Below are 23841 nucleotides of genomic sequence, written 5' to 3' on the forward strand. Positions count from 1 at the left end.
GTCACATGAACACAATTTAAATGGGGATGCCCGTTTTAAACAAACTTATGACAAAATATAGCAGAGAAACTGTTTATCATATGACAAGTTTATACAAATAAGGAACACATGTGGTATTGCCAAAGGACATGATAAGTAGATAATTCCCTAAAGAGGAAATACATTTATCCAATATAGCAGATGAGACAAAAATTCATTCTTACTAGTGGTCATAAGAAAAATCAAACAAGATAGAATTTCTAAGTTACTGAATTAGCTAAGACTTAAATAATAAAAATAGTCATTGAGAATGTGATGAGAGGTACTCTCATACATAGGTGGAAGGGGTATGAGTTGGCAAAACATTCCTGGAAACCAACATAGCAATATTACTAAAGTTTACATTTATCCAATATTGTACTGTGGGCAAAGTACCTTATATGTATTACCTAGTAGGATATTTGCTTCAAGGGGCTTGGAAAATGTATGTACCCTTGAACCTAGTAATTTCCATTTTAATATGCCAATTATAAGGAAATAATTAGGAACTGGATAGGCAGATCATATTTATTAATATTTATATTACTATTAAGGCATTATTTGCAGTAGTTAAAATTTTGAAGCAGTGCCCAAATATGAGGATAAAAATAAATTAGAATGTGCTCACTTGTAAACAGGTTATTTACCTATTCAGACAATGCTTATGTAGAGTTTTTAATGGCATGCTCATGGACTACTGTTTAGTGAAAACAAGTATACAGAACCATATGAAAGATGTAAAAGTATGTTTAAAACTGGAAAGAGATATATCAATCAACCTTAGCAGTGTTTATATATGGATGGAGAAGTTATGGGCTACTTAAATGTTATATATTTTTATAGTTTTCAACTATTCTAAAATGAAGCATGTATTCTTATATTATCAGGAGATTATAAATAGCCATTGTTTTGATTGATTTTGAGGCAGGGTCTCACTCTGTTGCCCAGGGTGTAGCAATCATGGTTCACTGCAGCCTCATACGCTTGGGCTCTAGTGATCCTCCTGCTTTAGCCTTCCCAGTAGTGGGGACTACAGGTAGGTGCCACCAGGCCTGGCTAATTTTTTTTTTTTTTTGGTTAGAGACGGGTCTTTGTTGTCCAGGCCTTTTGTTTTATTTTTAAATTAAATTCTCCAGAGTTTACAAACCAATGAAATGATAATCTTCATTTTATCAGCCACATCCTGTTGTTCATCAAACCTTTTAGAACTTCTGTCAATTCGGAATTTTTTTTCTACTTCCCACTTTCATTGTATTCCTACTTGTTACTGTTTAGTTTGGGCCTTCATCAGTTCAAATCAATTATTTGCAACAGTTTTCCTTCTTTCTTGGCTGCTTTTAATTAGATCTTCCTTGTTCCAGTCTACACTACCACCAGAGCATAGCTTTCTTAATCTTTTTAGGGCAGTAGTCCAGAATCCCTCTTTTGTTTATTGCCTTAAGTCTGAACCCATTGATCCTTCTGTGTCTTCCATTAGTTGGTTTAATTTTGTTTACTTGGTTTTCTTTTTTGAACTCCTTTTCTATCAGCCTGTACCACCTTTCGTTGTCTTCTGTAGCTTCCACTGGCACTAGGGTCTCACTGAGATCTTACCCCTGTTACTCTAACACAGAAAGACTTGGCAATGTTTGGAGATGTTTTTGATTGTCACACCCCAAGCTGGGAAGTATAGAGAGATGCCACTGATATCTAATAATTGGTGGAGGCCAGGGATGTTGCTAAACATCCTGAAATGCAGAGACATTCCTCCACAACAAGGAATTATCTGGCCCAAAACTCAATAGTGCAGAGGCTGAAAAACCCTGCCAGTGTAACAGGCTGTAACAGACTGCTGAAAATTCAGCAACTACTTACTGTTTCATAGAATTTCATCATGGTTCCCAGTTTCAATGTAGTGCTAAGTGAACACATTCAACAGGACTTCAATGCATAATTATTCATTCGTTTTATGAATGTATGGTTTCCCCCTCCTCAGGACCTGTTACTATGACTAGTGTACACCCCCCAATACGTTCACCTAGTGCCTCCAGCGTTGGAAGCCGAGGAAGGTAAACTGACTAAACCATATTTTCTAGTATATAAAATCTCTAATTAGATTTCTCTTGCCAGTGTTCAACATGTTTTGATACTCAATATATTTTGAACAATTTCCTTTATTTTTAATTAAAATTTTAATAACTACTATATATTTTAATAAATTAGTTAAGGGATTAACAAAAGTACAAATTTACCTTTGAAGATAGAAGAATATTTGTCAGTATGTTGAAAATAAGAAATGTTTGATATTCATATAATAGCAAAGAAAACATAAAAATGAATAGGTATAACACAGTACACTATATAGAAACACAAATTTAGAGAAAAGATAAAATTTTATGCTAATTTGATCTCTAATGACTAAATGTTGATTCTACTTTAAAATAAATGTACAGTTATTGAAATTCTATTTTAAGCAACTGCTCTCCTCTTCCCTGCATTATGCCTGAAAATTCCTCCTAGCTAGTGAACCCAGTTCTTACTTTATCATATGGAAGAATTGTCTGAGGGAGAAAAGTTTGCCTTTAATCCCATGAGAACATAGTGAATCTCTGTAAAAGCTTTTTGACCCACTACCTTCTTTAAATAGCATTGTGTAAATACATGATTATTTCATTGTCTTCACCAAAGTATTCACTTTGCTACTGACTAGAGAAGGAAATGAGAAAGCCTAAAATCAGATGCCAGTTCTAAGATACTAAATCTGGTTGCCTAATTGTAAAGCCTCAGGTTTTTAAAAGTTTAGGTTTATTGAAACATCTTTCCAGATATATAACTATTTAGATAGGTTAATATGTAAAACATTTTTATCATAAATGAAACTCGCATACACCAGTTTCATTTGTTATGCATCATTAATTGCTGATGTTAACATACTTATTGTTATGAAGATACAGTATTTTAGAAAGTTGTTGTTATACTTTTTATGAGGTATTTAGCTTAACATTCTTAGATTGCTTTTTCTTCTCTCTCATACTTACAGCTCTGGCTCTTCCAGCAAACCAGCAGGAGCTGACTCTACACACAAAGTCCCAGTGGTCATGCTGGAACCAATTCGAATAAAACAAGAAAACAGTGGACCACCGGAAAATTATGATTTCCCTGTTGTTATAGTGAAGCAAGAATCAGATGAAGAATCTAGGCCTCAAAATGTAATTATGAATGCTTGCAATACTATTCCTATGCATGGTGGGTAGGGTGAGAGAATCTTTTAAATAGCTCTTAGGAGTTTTTTTTTAATGTTATATTTAAAAGGATTTAAAGACAATTTGAGGGAATCTCTCAGTAAATTAAACAAAAAGACAAAGATGGAAAAACAGGAAAGTTTTTAAAAATCAGAGGCTCAGATATGGAGGCTGGGCAGTTAAAAGGAGATATTCTTTAACCAGAGTTTTATACCCAGGCAAATTATCAATCAGATTGACTTGAAGATTAACTAAACATTTTCGTGCAAGTTCTCAAAATAATTCTTATGTACTCATTCTCAGGAAGATACTTGATAATATGAATCATCAAAAATATAGTAAAACAAGAAAGAAGACATAAGATTCCAAAAATGGAATCTGACACAGAAGAAAAAGGCAACCCCCAGTACAGCAGCAGCTTGTGCAGTAGTCTGTAGCAGGAAGACATAGGACTCCCAAGGGAGAAAAATGCTTCAACAGTATTGAGAATCTCCTGTTGGAGATTGTGAGAATGACATAGAAATAGGTACCTAGAAAGATAAGCAACTGAAAATATAAGGTAATTACAGAGTCTTAGTAAAAACAAAAAGTTGTACAAAAAATGTCTTAGTACATTTTGTGGGTCTGCAGTGAACAATATTTAAATAATAATAATGATATAAACAAACACCTGAGTACGAATGTAACTAAAAACTGTGATGCAATCAGGATATAACCTGAATATGCACTTAACCAAAAATTGTGATTTTCAGAATACTTAACCAGTACAAGACAAATACTGATCAGTTGGAATAGATACTGGCAATAAACAGTTATACCGGTACCTACCAACTAAAACAATCAATGCTTAATCAAAACTAAGTTAAAGGGATGGGGTGAATGGTGGTGGTGGTGGTTTTTGTGTGTGTGTGTGTGTGTGTGTGTGTGTGTGTGTGTGCGCGAATGGAAGGAGGACGGGGTTGGAGAATCAGAATGTAAAAACCTAATCTCCTGATCTTCACTAGTAAGGATTATAGATGTATTGCAATTTTTTTTTTTTTTTTTTTTTTTTTTTTTTTTTTTTTTTTTGAGACGGAGTCTTGCTCTGTCGTCCAGGCTGGAGTGCAGTGGCGCGATCTCGGCTCACTGCAAGCTCCGCCTCCCGGGTTCACGCCATTCTCCTGCCTCAGCCTCCCGAGTAGCTGGGACTACAGGCGCCCGCTACCACGCCCGGCTAATTTTTTGTATTTTTAGTAGAGACGGGGTTTCACCGTGTTAGCCAGGATGGTCTCGATCTCCTGACCTCGTGATCCGCCCGCCTCGGCCTCCCAAAGTGCTGGGATTACAGGCGTGAGCCACCGCGCCCGGCCCGTATTGCAATTTTTAACAATCATTTTATTTAGAAATATGGAGGTAAACAGCAGAAGACAGCAGAAGAAAAAGCTAGGTTTGAAAATAGTTCTTCCAAGGAATAAGTGCTTTTAACTATATCTACATTTATTACTTTGAAATTTTTGAAAACATTTGAAGGAGATTGTTTTTGTTATTGATTTGAAATTTTTACCATCCTGGGCTTCAACAGAAAGTTTAGATTCATCTTATAATTTTTGTATCTTAGGTATAATTTGAATGAACAGCTCCAGTGAGGTATATATATGTCATGTGGTTGACTTCCACTCTACCCAACCCATTCTCTAATTTCTGTAGCCATCCCCAGACTCAGATTTTTTCTCTATTTTGGTATTTTTAAGTAGAGGTTCATGTCTTCTAAGCCAGTTAGCAATAAACATATACCGTTCTCCTGAAGATTCCTTTGAAGCAGCCAGGTGCTCACCAGAGAGTGGTCTACAGTTCAGAATTGCATTAGTGATAAAATTTTTTTTAAAGCCAGTTAAATTTATTTTTTTTCTACTACAGGCCAATTATCCAAGAAGCATACTCACCTCCCTGCTCTTAAATAGCAGTCAGAGCTCTACTTCTGAGGAGACTGTGCTAAGATCAGATGCCCCTGATAGTACAGGAGATCAACCTGGACTTCACCAGGACAATTCCTCAAATGGAAAGTCTGAATGGTTGGATCCTTCCCAGAAGTCACCTCTTCATGTTGGAGAGACAAGGAAAGAGGATGACCCCAATGAGGACTGGTGTGCAGTTTGTCAAAACGGAGGGGAACTCCTCTGCTGTGAAAAGTGCCCCAAAGTATTCCATCTTTCTTGTCATGTGCCCACATTGACAAATTTTCCAAGGTAAGGTAGTACTTCCCTTCCCACATTCTTTTACTGTAAACTTTTGAAGATTATTTTAACAGAAAGCCTTTGAAAAAACTTAAATGAAATTCCACTTGGCACAAGTGTATACTCCAAAATCCCAATGAATAGTCTAGGTTTTCCCATACCCTTCCGTTTATTCTTTGTGCTTCTTTCAAAAAACTAATCATTCAGCCTGAGCAACACAGGGAGGCCCTGTCTGTCTGTACAAAATAAAAAATTAGCCGGGTATGGTAGTGCATGCCTGTAGTCCCAGCTACTCAGGAGGCTGAGGTGGGAGGATTGGTTGAGCCTGAGAGGTCAAGGCTGCAGTAAGCTGTGCTTGCACCACTGCACCCCAGACTGGGCAACAGAGCAAGACCCTCTCCCTAGTCATTACAAAAAGAAAAAAAAATAACAGGCCCTTTAAATTATCACAAGGGATCATCATAAGGAACAATGTCCCTATGCATAACAGCTACCATAGTTTATTATGTCTTTTTGCCAGGCATCGAACTGTATCTTTTACAAGTATTTCAAGTAAATTCTCATACCCTATGGGGATGATGATCATCATCATGACCAAGATGGTTAAGAGCCATTGGGTTGATCTCTCAGTTCTTGGAAGGCCATACTTTTGAAAATTTAATTTTATAAACTTAAGAGTAACAAGAATAGTACAAAGAGCTTTTCTAGTTCCTGAATCCTTTGGAGGAAAAAAATTCAGTTATGCCCTAGATATGTGAGCCCTAGATTAAATTTGTTTAGGTGTTTCTTTTTTTTCAATATGTGTATTTCATGCCTTCTTAACTAGATTTTGATGTTTGTTAGGCCCTTGCATTATATTTCTGCTGTTTCCTCTCAGCATGGTGCAGTATACCTAGTGGTATGTGGTAAATGCTCAGTGATTAAAATTCATGCCAAATGAACAATTCTGTATCATAGATGTCATGGAGGAGGTGGGAAAGGGAAATAGTGAAGAGAGGAAATGATGCATTAGGAATTCAAAAGTACATTGTCCCCTAACAGTGGAGAGTGGATTTGCACTTTCTGCCGAGACTTATCTAAACCAGAAGTTGAATATGATTGTGATGCTCCCAGCCACAACTCAGAAAAAAAGAAAACTGAAGGCCTTGTTAAGTTAACACCTATAGATAAAAGGGTAAGTCTTTGGTAAGATGCATTATTGTATTGTAGTGCAATATTGTACTGTGGTACCTTTTGTCAAAGAGGTGTATATCCATCCAGATTTTATACTGATCCTTTTTATTTAGGAGTATTTTTTTTTGTTTACAAAGGTACACGAATCTTAAAGACTGTAACTTTCTTTAAATTAAAAAAATCACAGAATTAATGCATGTATTTTATAGAAGCTTATTGTACCTGAACAAGATGGAATATGTACCCTAGACTTTTAAATTTAATCTACCTTAAGTAAATTTCTATTTTGTTTTATTTCCTACCATAGATAAGATTTTTCCTTAGAATTGCCACCAAGGAGCTGGGTTTTTTCTTTACTCTTCCTGGAAATAATTCCTTTTTTTTCACCGAATGGGACTAGACTTATGCATCAAAGCCAACTGATATATTTAACTGTAAATAACATTTAAAGCTACCAAGTCAACACTTTGCTACCAAAAAAACTCCTTTGCTAAATTATTAAGTAGAACAGTCAATATGAAAGTTGTCATGCAAGAGGGGACGTGCCCATTCACTGCCAGTACTACTCAGTGGTTACTGGGATAAACCCATAAAGCAGGGAAGTATGAATATGAATAGCAGAGCACATGGTTGGACCTTCGGCATGCAGAAAGGTGCCTTAGGTCTGGATGCATATTGAGAAGGTCCACCTCCAGTTCTCCTAAGAGACGTACGTTCTTCCTTTATAGACTATTACTAATTTATAATACACAGACTGGAGCAATAAGTGCAAATTTATTGTTAGAAAACTTCAAATGGTTTTCTAGTGATTGTCTTAGTTCATTCAATTACAGGGCCTGTTCCCAAATATTGGGAAGGAGAGCAAAACTCCGAGAATCAATAATTTTTTTGTATTCATCTGGGTTTTAATTTTTAGTCTGACACTTTGGAACCTCTGAGATTGTTATTTAAAATAAGCTGTGAATTCATTGTTTTATAATATTTTATCTCAGTTTTTATTTATTTTTGCTTAGAAGTGTGAGCGCCTACTTTTATTTCTTTACTGCCATGAAATGAGCCTGGCTTTTCAAGACCCTGTTCCTCTAACTGTAAGTATTAATGTCATTTTGTGCATGTTTACACAGTGGAATGCTTTTCTGGAATTTTATGAGAATCTAGCTTATATTACCATTTTTCAGTACTTTTTAATATCTAAACCTTAAATCTTAATAATACATACTGAATGCTTTGATCCTGTGTAGGTACATTTTAGTAAGTGGCCCAAAACTTCTGTTCATTTCTCAGGTATTCTTTCTTCTTTCTTTTCTCATCTATTTTACTTACCACTGGGATGTTTGGGGTGATTTCTGTTAATTTTCTGTACTTCAGGAGTTTTAGGCATGTTTCTGAAGCTGTTGGAAAAAAACTTTGAAATAAAGACATCTCTCCCTGCTACATTTTCCGTACTTATTTTTCTTTATAGGTCCAGACTTCAAGTAAATAAGTAGACGTTACCAATACAAAAAAGTTGAGGAAGTATGTGTGCAGGTGCTATTGACTTCAGAAAGGTTCATATTGAAAGTCTGATGTGACTGTGGCCGGGCGCGGTGGCTCACGCCTATAATCCCAGCACTTTGGGAGGCCGAGGCGGGCGGATCACGAGGTCAGGAGATAGAGACCATCCTGGCTAACACGGTGAAACCCCGTCTCTACTAAAAATACAAAAAATTAGCCAGGTGTGGTGGCGGGCGCCTGTAGTCCCAGCTACTCGGGAGGCTGAGGCAGGAGAGTGGCGTGAACCTGGGAGGCGGAGCTTGCAGTGAGCCGAGATCATGCCACTGCACTCCAGCCTGGGCAAAAGAGCAAGACTCCGTCTCAAAAAAAAAAAAAAGTTTGATGTGACTTTAAGGCATAATTTTAGAGTGCTGGAAAGGGCCTGGTACTCCAAAAGAGTATTATTCTAATGTCTGAACCCGGGAGGTGGAGGTTGCAGTGAGCCGAGATCGCGCCATTGCTCTCCAGCCTGGGCAACAAGAGCAAAACTCTGTCTCAAAAAAAAAATTTTTTTTTCATTTGTTCTACAGTTTGATAAATCTCAAATTAATACAAAGTTGAGAAGAAAATCAGCTTAGTAAATACAGTCAGCTTCTTTCTTAAGAACAGGTTTTGAGAACTTGATATAGGAAATAAATACTTCCAGGGACAAGGGTCTTTTGTACCCAAAAGAGGCAGGGTAAAGAAGTCGAGAGGCTTGTAACAACATTACCAACTTGAAAATGTAACCTTGAATTGTACTTTTTATTATCCTGGCTTACAGTTACGTTATTAATACCAACAATGACAAAGTAGCCCCCTTTTTCTTAATAAATATCATCTCATTTAGTCTGTACAAAATGCTGTGAGTTTGGCAGGATTATCCCTATTTGAAATATGAAGAAACTGAGGTTAAGTAGCTTACCCAGGACCATGACACTGAGCAGCAGAGCTGGGGATTAAACCCAGATTCAAAGTCCTTCTTCCTCTTGTATAATACATGCAGCAAAAACATGTCAGATTCTACTAGAAATGATATTCTTCCTAGTAATTGCTTTTTGTTTAATAATGAAGAAAAAAATCTAGATGATTAAGAGGAAATATGTGAAGACAAGTTTTTTCATTAAAAATAATCGGGGCTGGGTGCAGTGGCTCACGCCTGTAATCCCAACATTTTGGGAGGCTGAGGCAGGCAGATTGCTTGAACCCAGGAGTTTGAGACCAGCCTGGGCAACATGGCAAAACCCCATCTCTACAAAAAATACAAAAATCAGCCGGCTATGTTAGCGCATGCCTGTACCCCCAGCTACGCGAGAGGCTGAGGTGAGAGGATCACTTAAGCCCAGGAGGCAAAGTTTGCAGTGAGCCGTGATTGTGTCACTGCACTCCAGCCTGGGTGACAGAGCAAGACCCTGTGTCAAAAATAATAATTGGTTAAACTTTTGGAAAAAGTCACACAAACCTTTACCAGTGTGTGTGGAAGGCAGTGGGCACTTGTAAACACTGTTAAATGGGTTTCTTTACTAATGGCAAATAGCACAGAGAAAAGCAATGAGAACATTCTGAATTTTAGAGCACATCTCATCTCATAGAATATATTTAGGACAAGGTGGAATTTAGCTATTTGTATTATAACATCTCATTTTTTTAAAAGGTGCCTGATTATTACAAAATAATTAAAAATCCAATGGATTTGTCAACCATCAAGAAAAGACTACAAGAAGATTATTCCATGTACTCAAAACCTGAAGATTTTGTAGCTGATTTTAGATTGATCTTTCAAAACTGTGCTGAATTCAATGAGGTGAGGCTAGGGGAGGGAAGGGGGCAGGAAGGAACAGCAGTGTGAAAATCATTTTATTACTAAACACCTTGTCAACATAGGAGACCAAGATGTCTGAGTTAGAATAAATTTCCAACTTTTCAGATCAGGGAATGCAAGAGATAATTCAGATAACTCTGTCCACATTTATATTCAAAGGTTTATTAGATGGTGATGGAAATGCAAATTACAGCTGATAACTGAAACTAAATGTTTTTCTCTGACCTAGAAATATTCTTTATCATTCCCACCTGTATTTCTTATTTTTATGTTGATCTTGAAATATTAAGGATGTGGGCCAAATAGCTCTAATTTAAAAATTTCTCATCTGTCAGTTCATCTACACATCAGTCAGACTTAGAACCTTTTGCTGCTTGTGGTTTGTTCTCTGTTACTCATTCTAATAGTACTACATTTAATTTGTTCTAAAAATACCTGGTTCATGATCCTGTGGTTATGGAATCCTAACTGATATGTGTTTGGCAATATAGTCCTACCATTACCACCTTCTTTTAGAATAATCCAGGCTTTTACTTTTATCTTTTTTCCACACTTCTGAATCTTTTATTTTAGCTGGCCTTCTGTACAGAGACTTTGTCTAGTCCTAAACTATTATTTCAATGACTATGCATGAACACTTTTCAAAACAGCTCATTAATATATATAATCTCAGAAGTCAAAAGTGTGTCTTTTTTTACTCATTTTTATTTTTACTCCACAGCCTGATTCAGAAGTAGCCAATGCTGGTATAAAACTTGAAAATTATTTTGAAGAACTTCTAAAGAACCTCTATCCAGAAAAAAGGTTTCCCAAACCAGAATTCAGGAATGAATCAGAAGATAATAAATTTAGTGATGATTCAGATGATGACTTTGTACAGCCCCGGAAGAAACGCCTCAAAAGCATTGAAGAACGCCAGTTGCTTAAATAATATGCAGCACCACTAGCTTGTGCTGGTTTTTAGATTTTTTTTGTTTTCAAAAAAACATTTGTCAGTAATTTAACATCACTACAAAGAAGAGTTTGTGACTACTCTCATCTCTGTTTTGGACGTTTACTAGACTTTGATTTCCTTAATAGCCCATTTCTGTTAACCTCTTATCACTAAGAAAGAAAGGAAAGAAGGAGATGAATGGAAGAAAGAAAATGGAAAGAAGGAAAAAAGGATAGAAAAAGGATGGAAGAAAGAAGCATTGAAAACAAAGACATTCTTCCCACCTCTTGGATTTTTAAACCACAGTCTGGAGTGATAGCTACTGTAGAAAGGAAATAGACTTTGAACTCTTTAAGTTGAAAAGTAAAAAATATATGTGGTTTGGATGTGTGCTTTAATTCAGTTTTAGAAATTAATTAATACCACTACCCATGAATTATATGGCCTGACAATATGAATTAGGTGTACTGTACTGAAGAACAGTACTCCACAAACATGGGTGGTAACAAGAGTTCCATCCCAGGAGGCCAAACGGTGCAACAGAAGGGTAGGTTAGATGCTATTAAGAAGGCACCTAATAGTACATCATGTAAGATGGCAACTGTATTAAAGAAAAATCCGGAAAACAAATGTTTGATTTTTGTTTTTGTTTTTATCTTGTCTGTAGAGGTATTTGGTATAGCAGGTTTTCAAGGCCATTTTTTATACATTTCTAGATCTAGATTTTCAACTTCTTCCACTGAGGGAAGTATACACATTTGGTTTTGCTGTGTGTCTATGTGAGGTTTAACTGTACAGGTGATCCTTTTACAACAAGCCTCATTGTTTGCAGTATAGCTTTTAGTGGAACTACCCAAAATATAAATACAGCAGCGTGCACTGTATTTGATGTGAGGTTTCTTCATCATATACCCTACTGGGCATTAAATATAAGTTCCTCTGAAAGGGACTCGTTTTTGTGGTTTTCATCTGTCTATAATTTGGAATGAAAATGTGTTGTAGGATTTTGGGAGCAGGCAGCTGGGGGGAACTAATAGTGATTTTTTTTTTTTTTTCCTTAAGCATCTATCTCATGTTTTTCTTTTGAGAGTCAGAACATCAAACTTAATCTTTGATCTGACTTCTGATTTTATTCTCCTGATTGATAGAGGTACAAAAGACTTATCTTCTGAGGACAAGCATATTCTTAATGTGCCAGACCTACCCGGTTCAGCTTAGATAGATAGATAGATAGATAGATAGATAGATAGATAGATAGATAGATAGATGATAGAAGAAAATTGCTGTGCCATACATTAATCCAGCATTTGACACAATATCTAAATGGTTTGCCGAAGTTAATCTGTATTTATAAAACATTAACTGGAGTAAATTTTTCTCCTTAGGATGATAGAATAAAAAGAGCTCACTTGAAAGAAGGCTATTATTTGCATTATATCACCTGCCATAAATTTAACATAGAAGACTTGGTTTTATCTACATGGCTTTACTTCTTAAAGTGGAAAATATCCTGTGGCTAATTCACTGGGTTTTCAGGTACTGCTAAAGATAAAATACAGGGAGAAAATAACTTGTTAGCAATAGATCCCCATTGTTTATATATAGGTCTTGTTCATACTATGTCAATTATGTATTGTTAAAAAGTCCTAATCGCTTTTCAAATATGTGTTACATGGTAATGTTTGTCATTGTTGTTTTAAAGTTGCATTTGACATTTGTTCTCCAAAGAGTGTTTGAACAGATTTTGATAACAGTGCATACACCTTTTGTCTTTTTTTGCTCCAGCATTTTATTTTTAGCACAGCAGCTGTGGAGCTTTTGCTGATAATTTTATTGTTGGTATCTTAGAATACTGTTCGTCTGACAGTTTATTCTTCCATACTTGTCTCCCAAGTTAAAACAGAGCAACACAGATAAATTATTTTGAGAATCATCACAAAAGGGAGTTAGAACTTGTGAGACTACAACTATAATTTCCTAAATGTGACTAATGAACCACAAACTGTCACTATTACATTCAGTGCCATATTTATCTTTCAAAACAGTATTTGTTTCACCCTAACCATCTTTGGCTGAATGAAAGGCAGTTGAGAACCAACTTTTGGTCATACATAATATAATTATATTAAAAGTAAAGATCAGGGCTGGGCGCAGTGGCTCACACCTGCAATCCCACCAGCACTTTGGGAGGCTAAGGTGGGCGGATCACAAAGTCAAGAGTTCGAGATCAGCCTGGCCAACATTGTGAAACCCCGCCTCTACAAAAAATACAAAAATTAGCCGGACATGGTGGCGTGCACCTGTAATCCCAACTACTCAGGAGGCTGAGACAGGAGAATCACTTGAACGCAGGAGGCAGAAAGCAGTGAGCCAAGATCTCACCATTGCACTCCAGCCTGAGTGACAGAGACTCAGTCTCAAAAACAAAAAGTAAAGGTCTTGGGTTTCTCTCTGTAAATAGCCTTTGTGTAATGGTCTTTAGATTAATATCCTTTGACTTTATTAATAAGTACCTGTGTGCCCAGGTGGATCTCAGCTAAGTCATCCTTAAATTCTATTCAAATAGAAATAAACCATAAAATGAGCCTAACTACAACCCACACTCACTTATCAAGCATTCCCCCAAAAGTTCAGTGCGATTCAGGTAACCTTGACCTAAACTTGTACACTCCGGTGTACATCTTTGACCATAAACTCTGGGAGATTTCCCTCTGGATTTGGGATCAGGAGCCCAGTAGGGCCCCATTGCTGAATGTTTATCACACTTCTGGCTAGGGCTTATGGATGAGCAGACCACATAGGAGCTAGGATTTACTCAGTTCCACCTCACTGACAGCTTTTCTAGGTGCCAAGCAACTGACTTTTCCTGTGTAAGGAAGCCCAAGTACTTGACCAGTGATATATATGGCCATGGCAAAAGTATAAATGGATGTAGACCATATTCAACGCAGAATACATTTTAGATTGGTATCTGGCATTGTAATCATTTTGTCTTTTGAATTAACATGCCCTGCTTGTCTTTTCTGAATGGAAGGGTAGGAAAGTGGAAGGTACTAAAAAGGAAAATGTAGTTTTAGTTTCTTTTCTAAGCTAAAGAACTGGCTTTACTACTGCTATATTTTACTACCACATAGTAGTGTAGATGTAGTATAACTTGCTTAGGAATGCTTTCAAAAAGGTTACCTCCATAGTCAAAAAAAGGGTGAGTATACAGCTGATTGTTGCATTTATGAAACTGCATTTCAATATGCTATGCTGTTACTGTGCTTAGACACTTCCTTACGTTTGAGTTCCAAGGAGAGAGAGTGAGAAGAGGAACTCCTTTTGCTGAGCTCTGGTCCAAATTAATGTGAATCCCCAAAGTAAATTGCTGCATATGAACAACAGGTTTTAGGTTTAAATTGAAGATACATTCATTTTACATGTATTTGTTGTGAATGAGAGAAATTGAGTGATCTGATTGGCCATTAAAATTATGGTGAATGGGTCGGGCGCAGTGGTTCATGCCTGTAATCCCAGCACTTTGGGAGGCCGAGGTGGGTAGATAGCTGAGGTCAGGAGTTTGAGACCAGCCTGACCAGCATGGTGAAACCCCATCTCTACTAAAAATACCAAAATCACCAGGGTGTGGTGGCCCATGCCTGTAATCCTAGCTACTCGGGAGGCTGAGGCAGGAGAATCGGCTTGAACCCAGGAGGCAGAGGTTGCAGTGAGGTGAGATCGCACCACTGTAGTCCAGCCTGGGTGTCAGAGCAAGACTCTGTCACAAAAAGAAAAATTATGGGGAATGGCCGGGCGCGGTGGCTCACACCTGTAATCCCAGCACTTTGGGAGGCCGAGGTGGGTGGATCACCTGAAGTCAGGAGTTCAAGACCAGCCTGGCCAACATGGTGAAACCCCACCTCAACAGAATATACAAAAAAATTAGCTGGGTGTGGTGGCGGGTGCCTGTAATCTCAGCTACTTTGGGATGCTGAGGCGGGAGAATAGCTTGAACCCAGGAGGTGGAGGTTGCAGTGAGTCGAGATTGCACCATTGCACTCCAGCCTGGGCAACAAGAGCAAAACTCTGTCTCAAAAAAAAAAAAAAAAAAAAAATGGTGACCATGTGTTCAACCATATAATTTCTTACTGAAATTGAGCTCCTTTTGAATAACCATGTACATATTTTTTAAAGTATTTTATAGCCCTATGTAAATTAATAGTTGATGTCTTTTTATAAATGTTTATTGCATATTCATCTTGAAAGTGAATTTACTGTTGTAATTCACATACTGGTGTCATGTTTCTGAGTGAGAATAATGCTAGTCAGTCAGATCACAGATTTTTCTCCATGAAGGTTTTACTTATTGAGAGGGACATCTGAGGCAGTAGTCTTCGTCTTTAATTTTTGGGGGCAGATTGGTGCTTTGGTTTTAATAAAAACTAACTTTGATGGATTTTTACTGTCAATATTTTACCACAAGGATTTTTTAATAGAAAAATTACTGAATGTTACTTCAGCAGAGTTCTAACTACTTTGAGTCTCCATTACTACTACTGTTGTTCCCCTAGCTGTAACATTGATCCATATAGGGGCAAGCTACTAGTCCATAAATAGCTGTAATAGGAAAACAGTTTTTTAAAATTCTAACACGTGTATTTCACCAGCCTTAAAAGATTTAAAAAAAAATCTGACAGGAAGGAAAGCGGGTGGTAAGTATCTTGGATTATTCTGCCTCATACCAGCCACTCCCAAAGTAGGAGGACCAAAGATGCCATGAAGACTTCTAGTTGTCTGGAAGTTATTTGGGGAAGGGGGGAAAGACACAGAGTGGGGACTTTTGGAAGTCATTTTTTAAATTTAGCTATGTTAATTCCACTTATAAAGTTTGAAAGGTTTTGGTTCTTGTAATTTCTGAGAATTACTATGTTTTAAATTTACTATTGGATATTTAACAGATCTTTCATGGGGCCAACCTATTTGCTTCCTTAATTTTCAAATTAAGTCCTAATTAGAGTCCTAAAAAAATCTTTCCTTGTTAGTTGCAAGTTAAACATTTAATAAAATTATTTTCCCACGTTTTCACATGTGGTATGGAATAAAGGCTGTTTTAACATTCCCTGCAAGATACTTGGGAAGGTGGATTCTTTGCCTATGTACTAATGCCTTTAACCCCAAGACAAGTGAACCAGAAAAAAGTCAGTCAGGAATCTTTCCATTGCAAATGACTGAATGCCAGTTGCCATTGCTTTGGGGGAGAGGATAGAATATACAGATCAACCAGAGTTAAGCCCTCCTCACCTTTTAAATGAAAATGTACTGACCTGAGAAGTGGCATTTCTCCAAGGGAAAATCAGGGTGTTCTCTATTTTTTTTTTTTTTTGGCAGGTCTCCCTCTGTCATCCAGGCGGGAGTGCAGTGGCACCATCATGGCTCATTGCAGCCTCCATCTCCTGGGTTTTAGCAATCCTCCTGCCTCAGCCTTCCAAAGTGCTGGGATTACAGGCATGAGCCACCACATTCAGCCCAGGGTGTTCTTAACAAGAAGGAACAACAAACTAGGCAACCAAGTGCCAAACTTTGACGGTGATGCTGGTTATCTGACTGCTCCTTTTAGGGATTCACTAATGAGGTTGTATGTTAAGAAAACCCAAGGTACAAACAGTCCAAAATAAATATTTTGGCATTCATATTATAATAGTAGTTTTTGCAAAATTTCAGGCCAATATCCCTAATGAACATCAATGCGAAAATCCTCAAGTGAAACACTGGCAAACCGAGTGCAGCAGCACATCAAAAAGCTTATCCACTACGATCAAGTTGGCTTCATCCCTGGGATGCAAGGCTGGTTCAACATACGCAAATCAATAAACATAATCTATCACATAAACAGAACCAATGACAAAAACCACATGATTATCTCAACAGATGCAGAAAAGGTCTTTGACAAAATTCAACAACTCTTCATGCTAAAAACTCTAGGTATTGATGAAACGTATCTCAAAATAATAAGAGCTATTTATGACAAACCCACAGCCAATATACTGAATGGGCAAAAACTGGAAGCATTCCCTTTGAAAACTGGCACAAGACAAGGATGCCCTCTCTCACCACTCCTATTCAACATAGTATTGGAAGTTCTGGCCAGGGCAATCAGGCAGGAGAAAGAAATAAAGGGTATTCAGTTAGGAAAAGAGTAAGTCAAATTGTCTGTTTGCAGATGACATGATTGTATATTTAGAAAACCCCATCGTCTCAGCCCAAAATCTCCTTAAGCTGATAAGCAACTTCAGCAAAGTCTCAGGATACAAAATCAATGTGCAGAAATCACAAGCATTCCTATACACCAATAACGACAAACAGAGCACCAAATGAGTGAACTCCCATTCACAATTGCTACAAAGAGAATAAAATACCTAGGAATACAACTTACAAGCCATTAAAGACTGCTTTAAAGAGACTACACGACTGAGGCCGGGTACGGTGGCTCACACCTGTAATCCCAGCACTTTGGGAGGCTGAGGCGGGCGGATCACGAGATCAGGAGATTGAGACCATCCTGGCTAACATGGTGAAACCCCGTCTCTACTAAAAATACAAAAAAAAAAAAAAAAAAAAAAATTAGCCAGGCATGGTGGCGGGTGCCTATAGTCCCAGCTACTCAGGAGGCTGAGGCAGGAGCATGGTGTGAACCCAGGAGGCGGAGCTTGCAGTGACCCGAGACTGCACCACTGCACACCAGCCTGGGCAACAGAGGGAGACTCCGTCTCAAAAAAAAAAAAAAAAAAAAAGACTACACAGCTGAACGGCAATTAAGAGACAAAACATAAATGCATAACCTATGCATAAATGCATAAACCTTAGTTGCTTTCTTTCTACAGCATATATAACCTTAGGAGTTCAGTGTGCACAGGTGTGATGTCTTGCATGCATGGAACGGTTTCAAAACAAATAGCATATAAGTAGAGGCATACGACAACGATTGCGGTTTCAGTTCCAGACCATTGCAATAAAGCAAATATCACATTAAAAATGGTCACAAATAGTTTGGTTTCCCAGTGCTTATAAAAGTTATGTTTATACTGTAGCCTATTAAGTGTGCAATAACATTATATCTAAGAACTGTACATACCTTAATTTTCTTTCACCAAATAGCTTCTCACATATCTTAATTTTGAAATAATTCATTACTGAAAAGTGCAATGATCATCTAAGCCTTCGGCGGGTCAATCTTTTGCTGATGGAGGGTCTAGCCTCAATACTGATGGCTGCTGACTGTTCAGAGTGGCAGTTGCTGAAGGCTGGGGTGGCTGTGGCAATTCCTTAATGAAGTTTGCTGCATCAATTGACTCCTTTTATGAAAGATTTCTCTGTAGCACATGATGCTGTTTGATAGTATTTGACCCATAGTAGAACATCTTTCAGAATTAGAGTCAATCTTCTCAAACTCTGCCACTGCTTCAACTAAGTTCATATAATATTCTAAATCCTTTGTTGTCATTTCAACAATGGTCACAGCATCTTCACCAGGAGTAGACTCTACCTCAAGAAACCACTTTCTTGGCTCATCCACAAGAAGCAAGTCCTCATCTGTTCAAGTTTGAGATGACAGCAATTCAGTCACATCTTCTGGCTCCACTTCTAGTTCTCTTGGTATTTCCGTCTCATCTGCGGTACCTTTCGTCACTGAAATCTTGAACCCCTAAAAGTCATTTGTGAAGGTTCGAATCAATGTCTTTCTCACTCCTGAGTTATTCTGACTCTTCCTGTGAATCACAAATATTCTTAATGGCATCTAGAATGGTGAATTGTTTCCAGAAGGTTTTCTATTTACTTTGCCCAGATTCATCAGAGGTATCACTATCTGTGGCAGCTACAGCTTTATGAAATATATTTATTAAATAATAAGACTTGAAAGTCAGAATTCCTTCTTGATCTATGGTCTGCAGAATGGATGTTTTGTTAACAGACATTAAATTATCAAGATCTTAGGTAACTAGGTGCATTGTCAGTGAGCAGTAATGTTTTAGATGAAGTCCTTTTTTTCAGCAGTAGGTCTCAAAAAATGGGCTTAAAAAATTAACCATGCCATAAAAAGATAATTCTGTCATAAGCATTGTTCCATTTATAAAGTACAGGCAGAGTAGATTTAGCATAATTCTTAAGGGCCCTCGAATTTTGAGAACAGTCAATGAGCATTGGCTTCACCAGCTGCATTAGTCCCTAACAAGAGAGTCAGCCTATTCTTTGAAACCAAGCATTGACTTGTAACTATAAAGTCCTAGTTGGCATCTTCTTCCAATAGAAGGCGATTTTATCGACATGAAAATCTGTTTAGTGTAACTACCATCAGTGATTTTAGCTAAATCTGTATAACTTGCTGTAGTGTCTCCATTAGCACTTGCTGCTTCACCTTGCACTTGCCTTCACAGAGAGGTAGGCTCTTGCTCTAGATTAGGTTTTGGCTTAAGGGAATGTTGTGGATAGTTTGATCTATCCAGACCAAACTTTCTCCACATTAGCAATAAGGCTGTTGTGCTTTCTTATCATTCGTGCATTTTACTAAAGTAGTCCCTTCAAGAACTCTGCCTGTGCATTCACAACTTGGCTGTTTGGCATAAGAGGCCTAGCTTTGAGCCTGTAACTTTCAACATACCCTCCTCACTAAGCTTAATCATTTCTAGCTTTTGATTTAAAATGAGAAATGTGCGAGTCTTCCTTTCACTTAAACATTTACAGGCTATTGTAGGGTTATTTGGCCTAAGTTCAATATTACTGAGTCTCAGGGGATAGGAAGGCCTAAGGAAAAGGAGGGAGAAGGGGGATCATCCAGTAGGCAGCACAGTCAGAACACACATGTATTAAGTTTGCCTTCTTACATGAGTGTGGTTAGTGGCACTCTCAAAACAATTGCAATAGTAATGTCAAAGGTCACCAATCACCATAACAGATTACCAAAATATAACACAGAGACAAAGTGAGCACATGCTGTTTGTAACAGTGCAATATATGGAAGCACAATAAAATAGGGCAGGCCTGTAATTACATGATGGCGGAAAGCTTGCTGCATTCTTTCATCTTTATCATGAGAATCAAAGATTCCCCCTATAAAAAAATAAAATTAGAGATAGGGAATGTAAGGGGCAAATTGGTTTATTCCCTGCTTCTTGGTGATTATGTGTAATACTCACTCTAATTTAAGCATTTTATGAATAAGCAATTTTCATCAAACTATGGAGGCTGTAAGTTACATAGGCAAATTTGAATTTGAACTTGATGGCTATTCTAGTTGTTTTGAAATGATATCATCCCAGGTTCTTGCCTTAGCTACAAAATTTCAGTCCAAGTTTAGCTACAAACCTCATGGGAAAATATCAAATGTAAGTTTAAAATTTAGTATTTATTCATATAAAGGTTTACAGACTTGATTTCAACGAAGAAAAGCCATCTTCCCCCCACCATCTCCCTCTCACACCCCTTTGAAAGCTTAAATTATATTTTATAAAAGTACTTTATATATTGTCCCTCAAGGAAGAGATCAATATACAGTTACCTACCCCATTCCCATATATGCCTTTAAAAAAAAAAATCACTTTACTAATTACCGAGTAGCATACAGAAGTAAAACCAAGTTTTAAAAAAATGCACCGCAGTTCTGAAGATAGAATTCATTTTTCTCATCTGGTAGACATAGCTTTGCAGGTCTTCATTTAATTTGCTGGAAGAAAGTTATTTAATAGATCAGTAATAGACTTTTTAAAAGTCTTGTCCATTCATACTGAGCTATCTGATATTTTAGTAATAGAAGATTCTTTAATAAAAAATTATTAGGAGGGAAGATCCTAGCATTTACCTTTGTGTATCTGAAGATACAATGCTAACTTTTTAATTCTAATATAATGCAGATGTCATTTAGAAAAATTCACGTTTTATATATATACATACATTATATATACATTTATATGTATACATATATACATACATACATATATATACACGTGTGTGTCTGTGTATATATATAACTTTTTTTTTAGAGACAAGGTTTCACCATGTTGGCCATGCTGGTCTCAAACTCCTGACCTCAGGTGATCCACCTGCCTCAGCCTCCCAAAGTGCTAGGATTACAGACGTGAGCCACTGTACCTGGCCAATATTCTCCTTCTAGATAGTGTTTTAGATTTTTAGTTTACCAGACTCGTCGAATCAGAGTTTCTTAGAGTAGTTGTAACACAGAATCAACACCACTTTAAAACTATTGACCAGGTTGGTTCATCCAAATTATTAGGATGCTGTCTGTATGTGTTGTTGGAAGGAAGTTACGATTTTTGCCATGTTCTTATAAACATTTCTAGAAGCTGTATTGGTGTCAGTCAGGTGGTTTCATATGGTAACCACTCACAACACTGAAGTAGGGGGAGTGGGTGTGGGTGTGTATTTTAAGATTTTTCCCAAAGACATGTAGCCAGTTAGCCCAGACAATTGTATGTATTGAACCTACTTGTTTGTTTAAAAGGCTATAAACAATCATGCAGAATCATTTCCCCATAGTGCTAAAACCAAGTCCCAGTCAACAGAAGAGGAAAAGCCTTCTAGGTGGATATGACTTGAATAGGAGATTCTAGATGCTGAGTCAGGTTTCCATTTATATGTATCATTATTTGCAAAATTAAGTGACGCTAAATTCCTATCCCTTAGTGTTACAATCTGGTTTAAATTCTAGCCTCACTGCAATATTAGTGTGCTCCTTTATACAAGTTGCTCGACTTGTGTCTTAGTTTCCTCATTTGTATAAAGGATCTGATAATCCTTTTGCTTATAATTAAAAGGAAGCACATGAATCATGTAAGTCTCTGGCTTTAAGCACTCAATGACTGGATCACCTTTCCAAGTAAGGAACCTAAACAAAGCCCTAAATTCACAATTACATAATAGATCACCTAATCTGATTAAAATGCATTGTTACATTAAAAATAAACTAGCCTTAAAGATAGGCAAACTAGGCCGGGCATGGTGGCTCACACCTGTAATTCCAGCACTTTAGGAGGCCAAGACAGGTGGATCATTTGAGGTCAGGAGTTTGAGACCAGCCTGGCCAACATGGTGAAACCTCGTCTCTACCAAAAATACAAAAAATTAGCCAGGCATGGTGGCACGTGCATGTAGTCCCGGCTACTTGGGAGGCTGAGGCAGGAGAAGCACTTAAACCCAGGAGGTGGAGGTTGCAGTGAGCCAAGATCACACCACTGCACTCCAGCCTGGGCAACAGAGTCAGACTCTGTCTTAAAAAAAAAAAAAAGAAAGAAAAGTGGGAAGGATAGAATCCTCAGGCCTCTACAACTGTCACTAGAAAAACAAAGTCCTTGTTATTCAAACCACAACTTTACAGAAAGAAATCTGATATGAATTATTAGTTATTTTAACTACAATGATGCCCATATACCAAGTTCATTTGCTCTGGGCAAAAGTGGTAGTTGAAAAGACTTCAGAGTTCCCTGCATCACTCACCCGGAGGGCCCGTCCTTTGGTTTCGATGGGGAGAGTAAATGCAGAAATGGCGCATACAACACAGACAGATGAGAAGAGACACAGGGCCCCCAGTATTGATGCACTCATAAGAACCTGCAAGTCACAAGAGAATTACTCAATTTATTATGCTCCAGTTACCTCTAAACTGTTCTTTATGTGAAAGAGAAAATACAGATTCACTTCACTAAGATGGTCCTTTGCAGCCATTCTACAGGTTATACCTTCCTGACAAATTGATTTATCTGAGCCAATCTGGTGTAGTCATTTTGTGTGATTAGTCCAAGAACAGGAACTGGTATTAACACACATTGGCCAGGTAAGACCTCTCTTGGCACCCACCTGTCAGGCATCTCCAGAGCCAAGTTTTGATATATGGAAAAGATGGGGGATCTGCCCGTTTCCCCACCCCCTTTCTCATACCATTTCAGCTTGCTTAACTTCTAACTCTCACTTCATGCTATATCCTCTCTCTGCCAAATATCCATTATCTCTTCAGTCCTGACAGCATGAAACAGGTGAAAGTTTTTTTTGGAAGAGGTGTTATCTCAGAGTCTCTGAAAGGATTGCTAATGTGTCTTGTCTCCGGTTATGGAGTTGTGTGACACCAAAACTCTTTGGTGTCAATTTTTCCACAGTAACTGGGTTTCTGTCCATCTGTACACATGCTTTGGCCTGGATCTTTTCACGCAGATACTGGTAATTCAGATACTCCATCTCATACTTCAGTTTCTCTTGGTCTGTGTTCTTGATAGTTCTCCACTAATCTCACAACGACAGTAAAGTATGAAGTGGTTAACCAACAGCAAAGCTCTCTAGAATCACAGAATAATGTATTATAATTTAGAAAGACCTAGAAACTATCTGGCTGAATACAATTTCTTCCCTTTACAGATGAGCCTAGACTAAGTGACTAGTCTCAGTAATTAGTTGTCCAAAGTCACATACAGATCCTGAACACACAGCCTAGTGTTACCACCACCACTTAGCTTCTCTTATGATACACAATTTGGGAGCGTACCTCCTGTGTTTCAGGGCTGCTGCTTTCCAAAACACTAAATAATTCCACTCACCGTGCAAACAGAACCCACAACATTGATCTCACTAATTATTTTGCAATTGACCTAGCAAGTGACAGGTACTATGCTGATTTTGTCTCCCAAAATAATTACAATTTTCCCCAAACAGGAGTTTGTATAACGTCTGCGTGTGTGTGTGTGTGTGTGTGTGTGTGTGTATGTGTGTGTGTGTTTTACTGCTGGAAATCTTGGAAGCAAGCTCAGAAAAGGGATAGAAACCAAAAGGCCAGGCAGTCTAAACTAAGATCAGATCATGCCATAATTAGGCATGTGTCTAGATTCTGTCATTATTGCTACTTCTATTACTGGACACCAAAATTCTCGCCACCACCAGAATGAATCCTAAACTGTCCCCATTTTACAT

At 37.7% G+C, this 23841-nt stretch overlaps 2 protein-coding genes across 8 annotated transcripts in view; one reads left to right on the forward strand and one right to left on the reverse strand.

The window, feature by feature from the left end:
- Positions 1-11523, forward strand: part of TRIM24 (tripartite motif containing 24) — a 127878-nt gene extending 116355 nt beyond the window's left edge. For all 6 annotated transcript variants that reach the window (XM_054655230.2, XM_054655231.2, XM_016945511.4 and 3 more), the window contains 7 exons: positions 1994-2066; positions 3038-3206; positions 5136-5464; positions 6494-6626; positions 7639-7713; positions 9792-9941; positions 10681-11523. In XM_054655230.2, coding sequence (XP_054511205.1) covers positions 1994-2066; positions 3038-3206; positions 5136-5464; positions 6494-6626; positions 7639-7713; positions 9792-9941; positions 10681-10890 — 1139 coding nt within the window. In that variant the 3' untranslated portion in view covers positions 10891-11523. The remainder of the gene's footprint in view (positions 1-1993; positions 2067-3037; positions 3207-5135; positions 5465-6493; positions 6627-7638; positions 7714-9791; positions 9942-10680) is intronic.
- An 8733-nt stretch (positions 11524-20256) lies between these two features.
- SVOPL (SVOP like) overlaps positions 20257-23841 on the reverse strand; it is an 86674-nt gene continuing 83089 nt past the window's right edge. The window contains exons 11-12 of one of the 2 annotated variants that reach the window (XM_016945514.4): positions 22381-22494; positions 20257-20593 (exon numbers count right to left, since the gene is read on the reverse strand). In XM_016945514.4, coding sequence (XP_016801003.1) covers positions 20582-20593; positions 22381-22494 — 126 coding nt within the window. In that variant the 3' untranslated portion in view covers positions 20257-20581. Of the gene's footprint in view, positions 20594-21938; positions 22495-23841 lie in introns of those variants that run through there. The other variant, XM_016945515.4, reaches the window with a different exon arrangement.

The sequence above is a fragment of the Pan troglodytes genome, chromosome 6 (assembly GCF_028858775.2).
Source record: "Pan troglodytes isolate AG18354 chromosome 6, NHGRI_mPanTro3-v2.0_pri, whole genome shotgun sequence".
NCBI lineage: Eukaryota > Metazoa > Chordata > Mammalia > Primates > Hominidae > Pan > Pan troglodytes.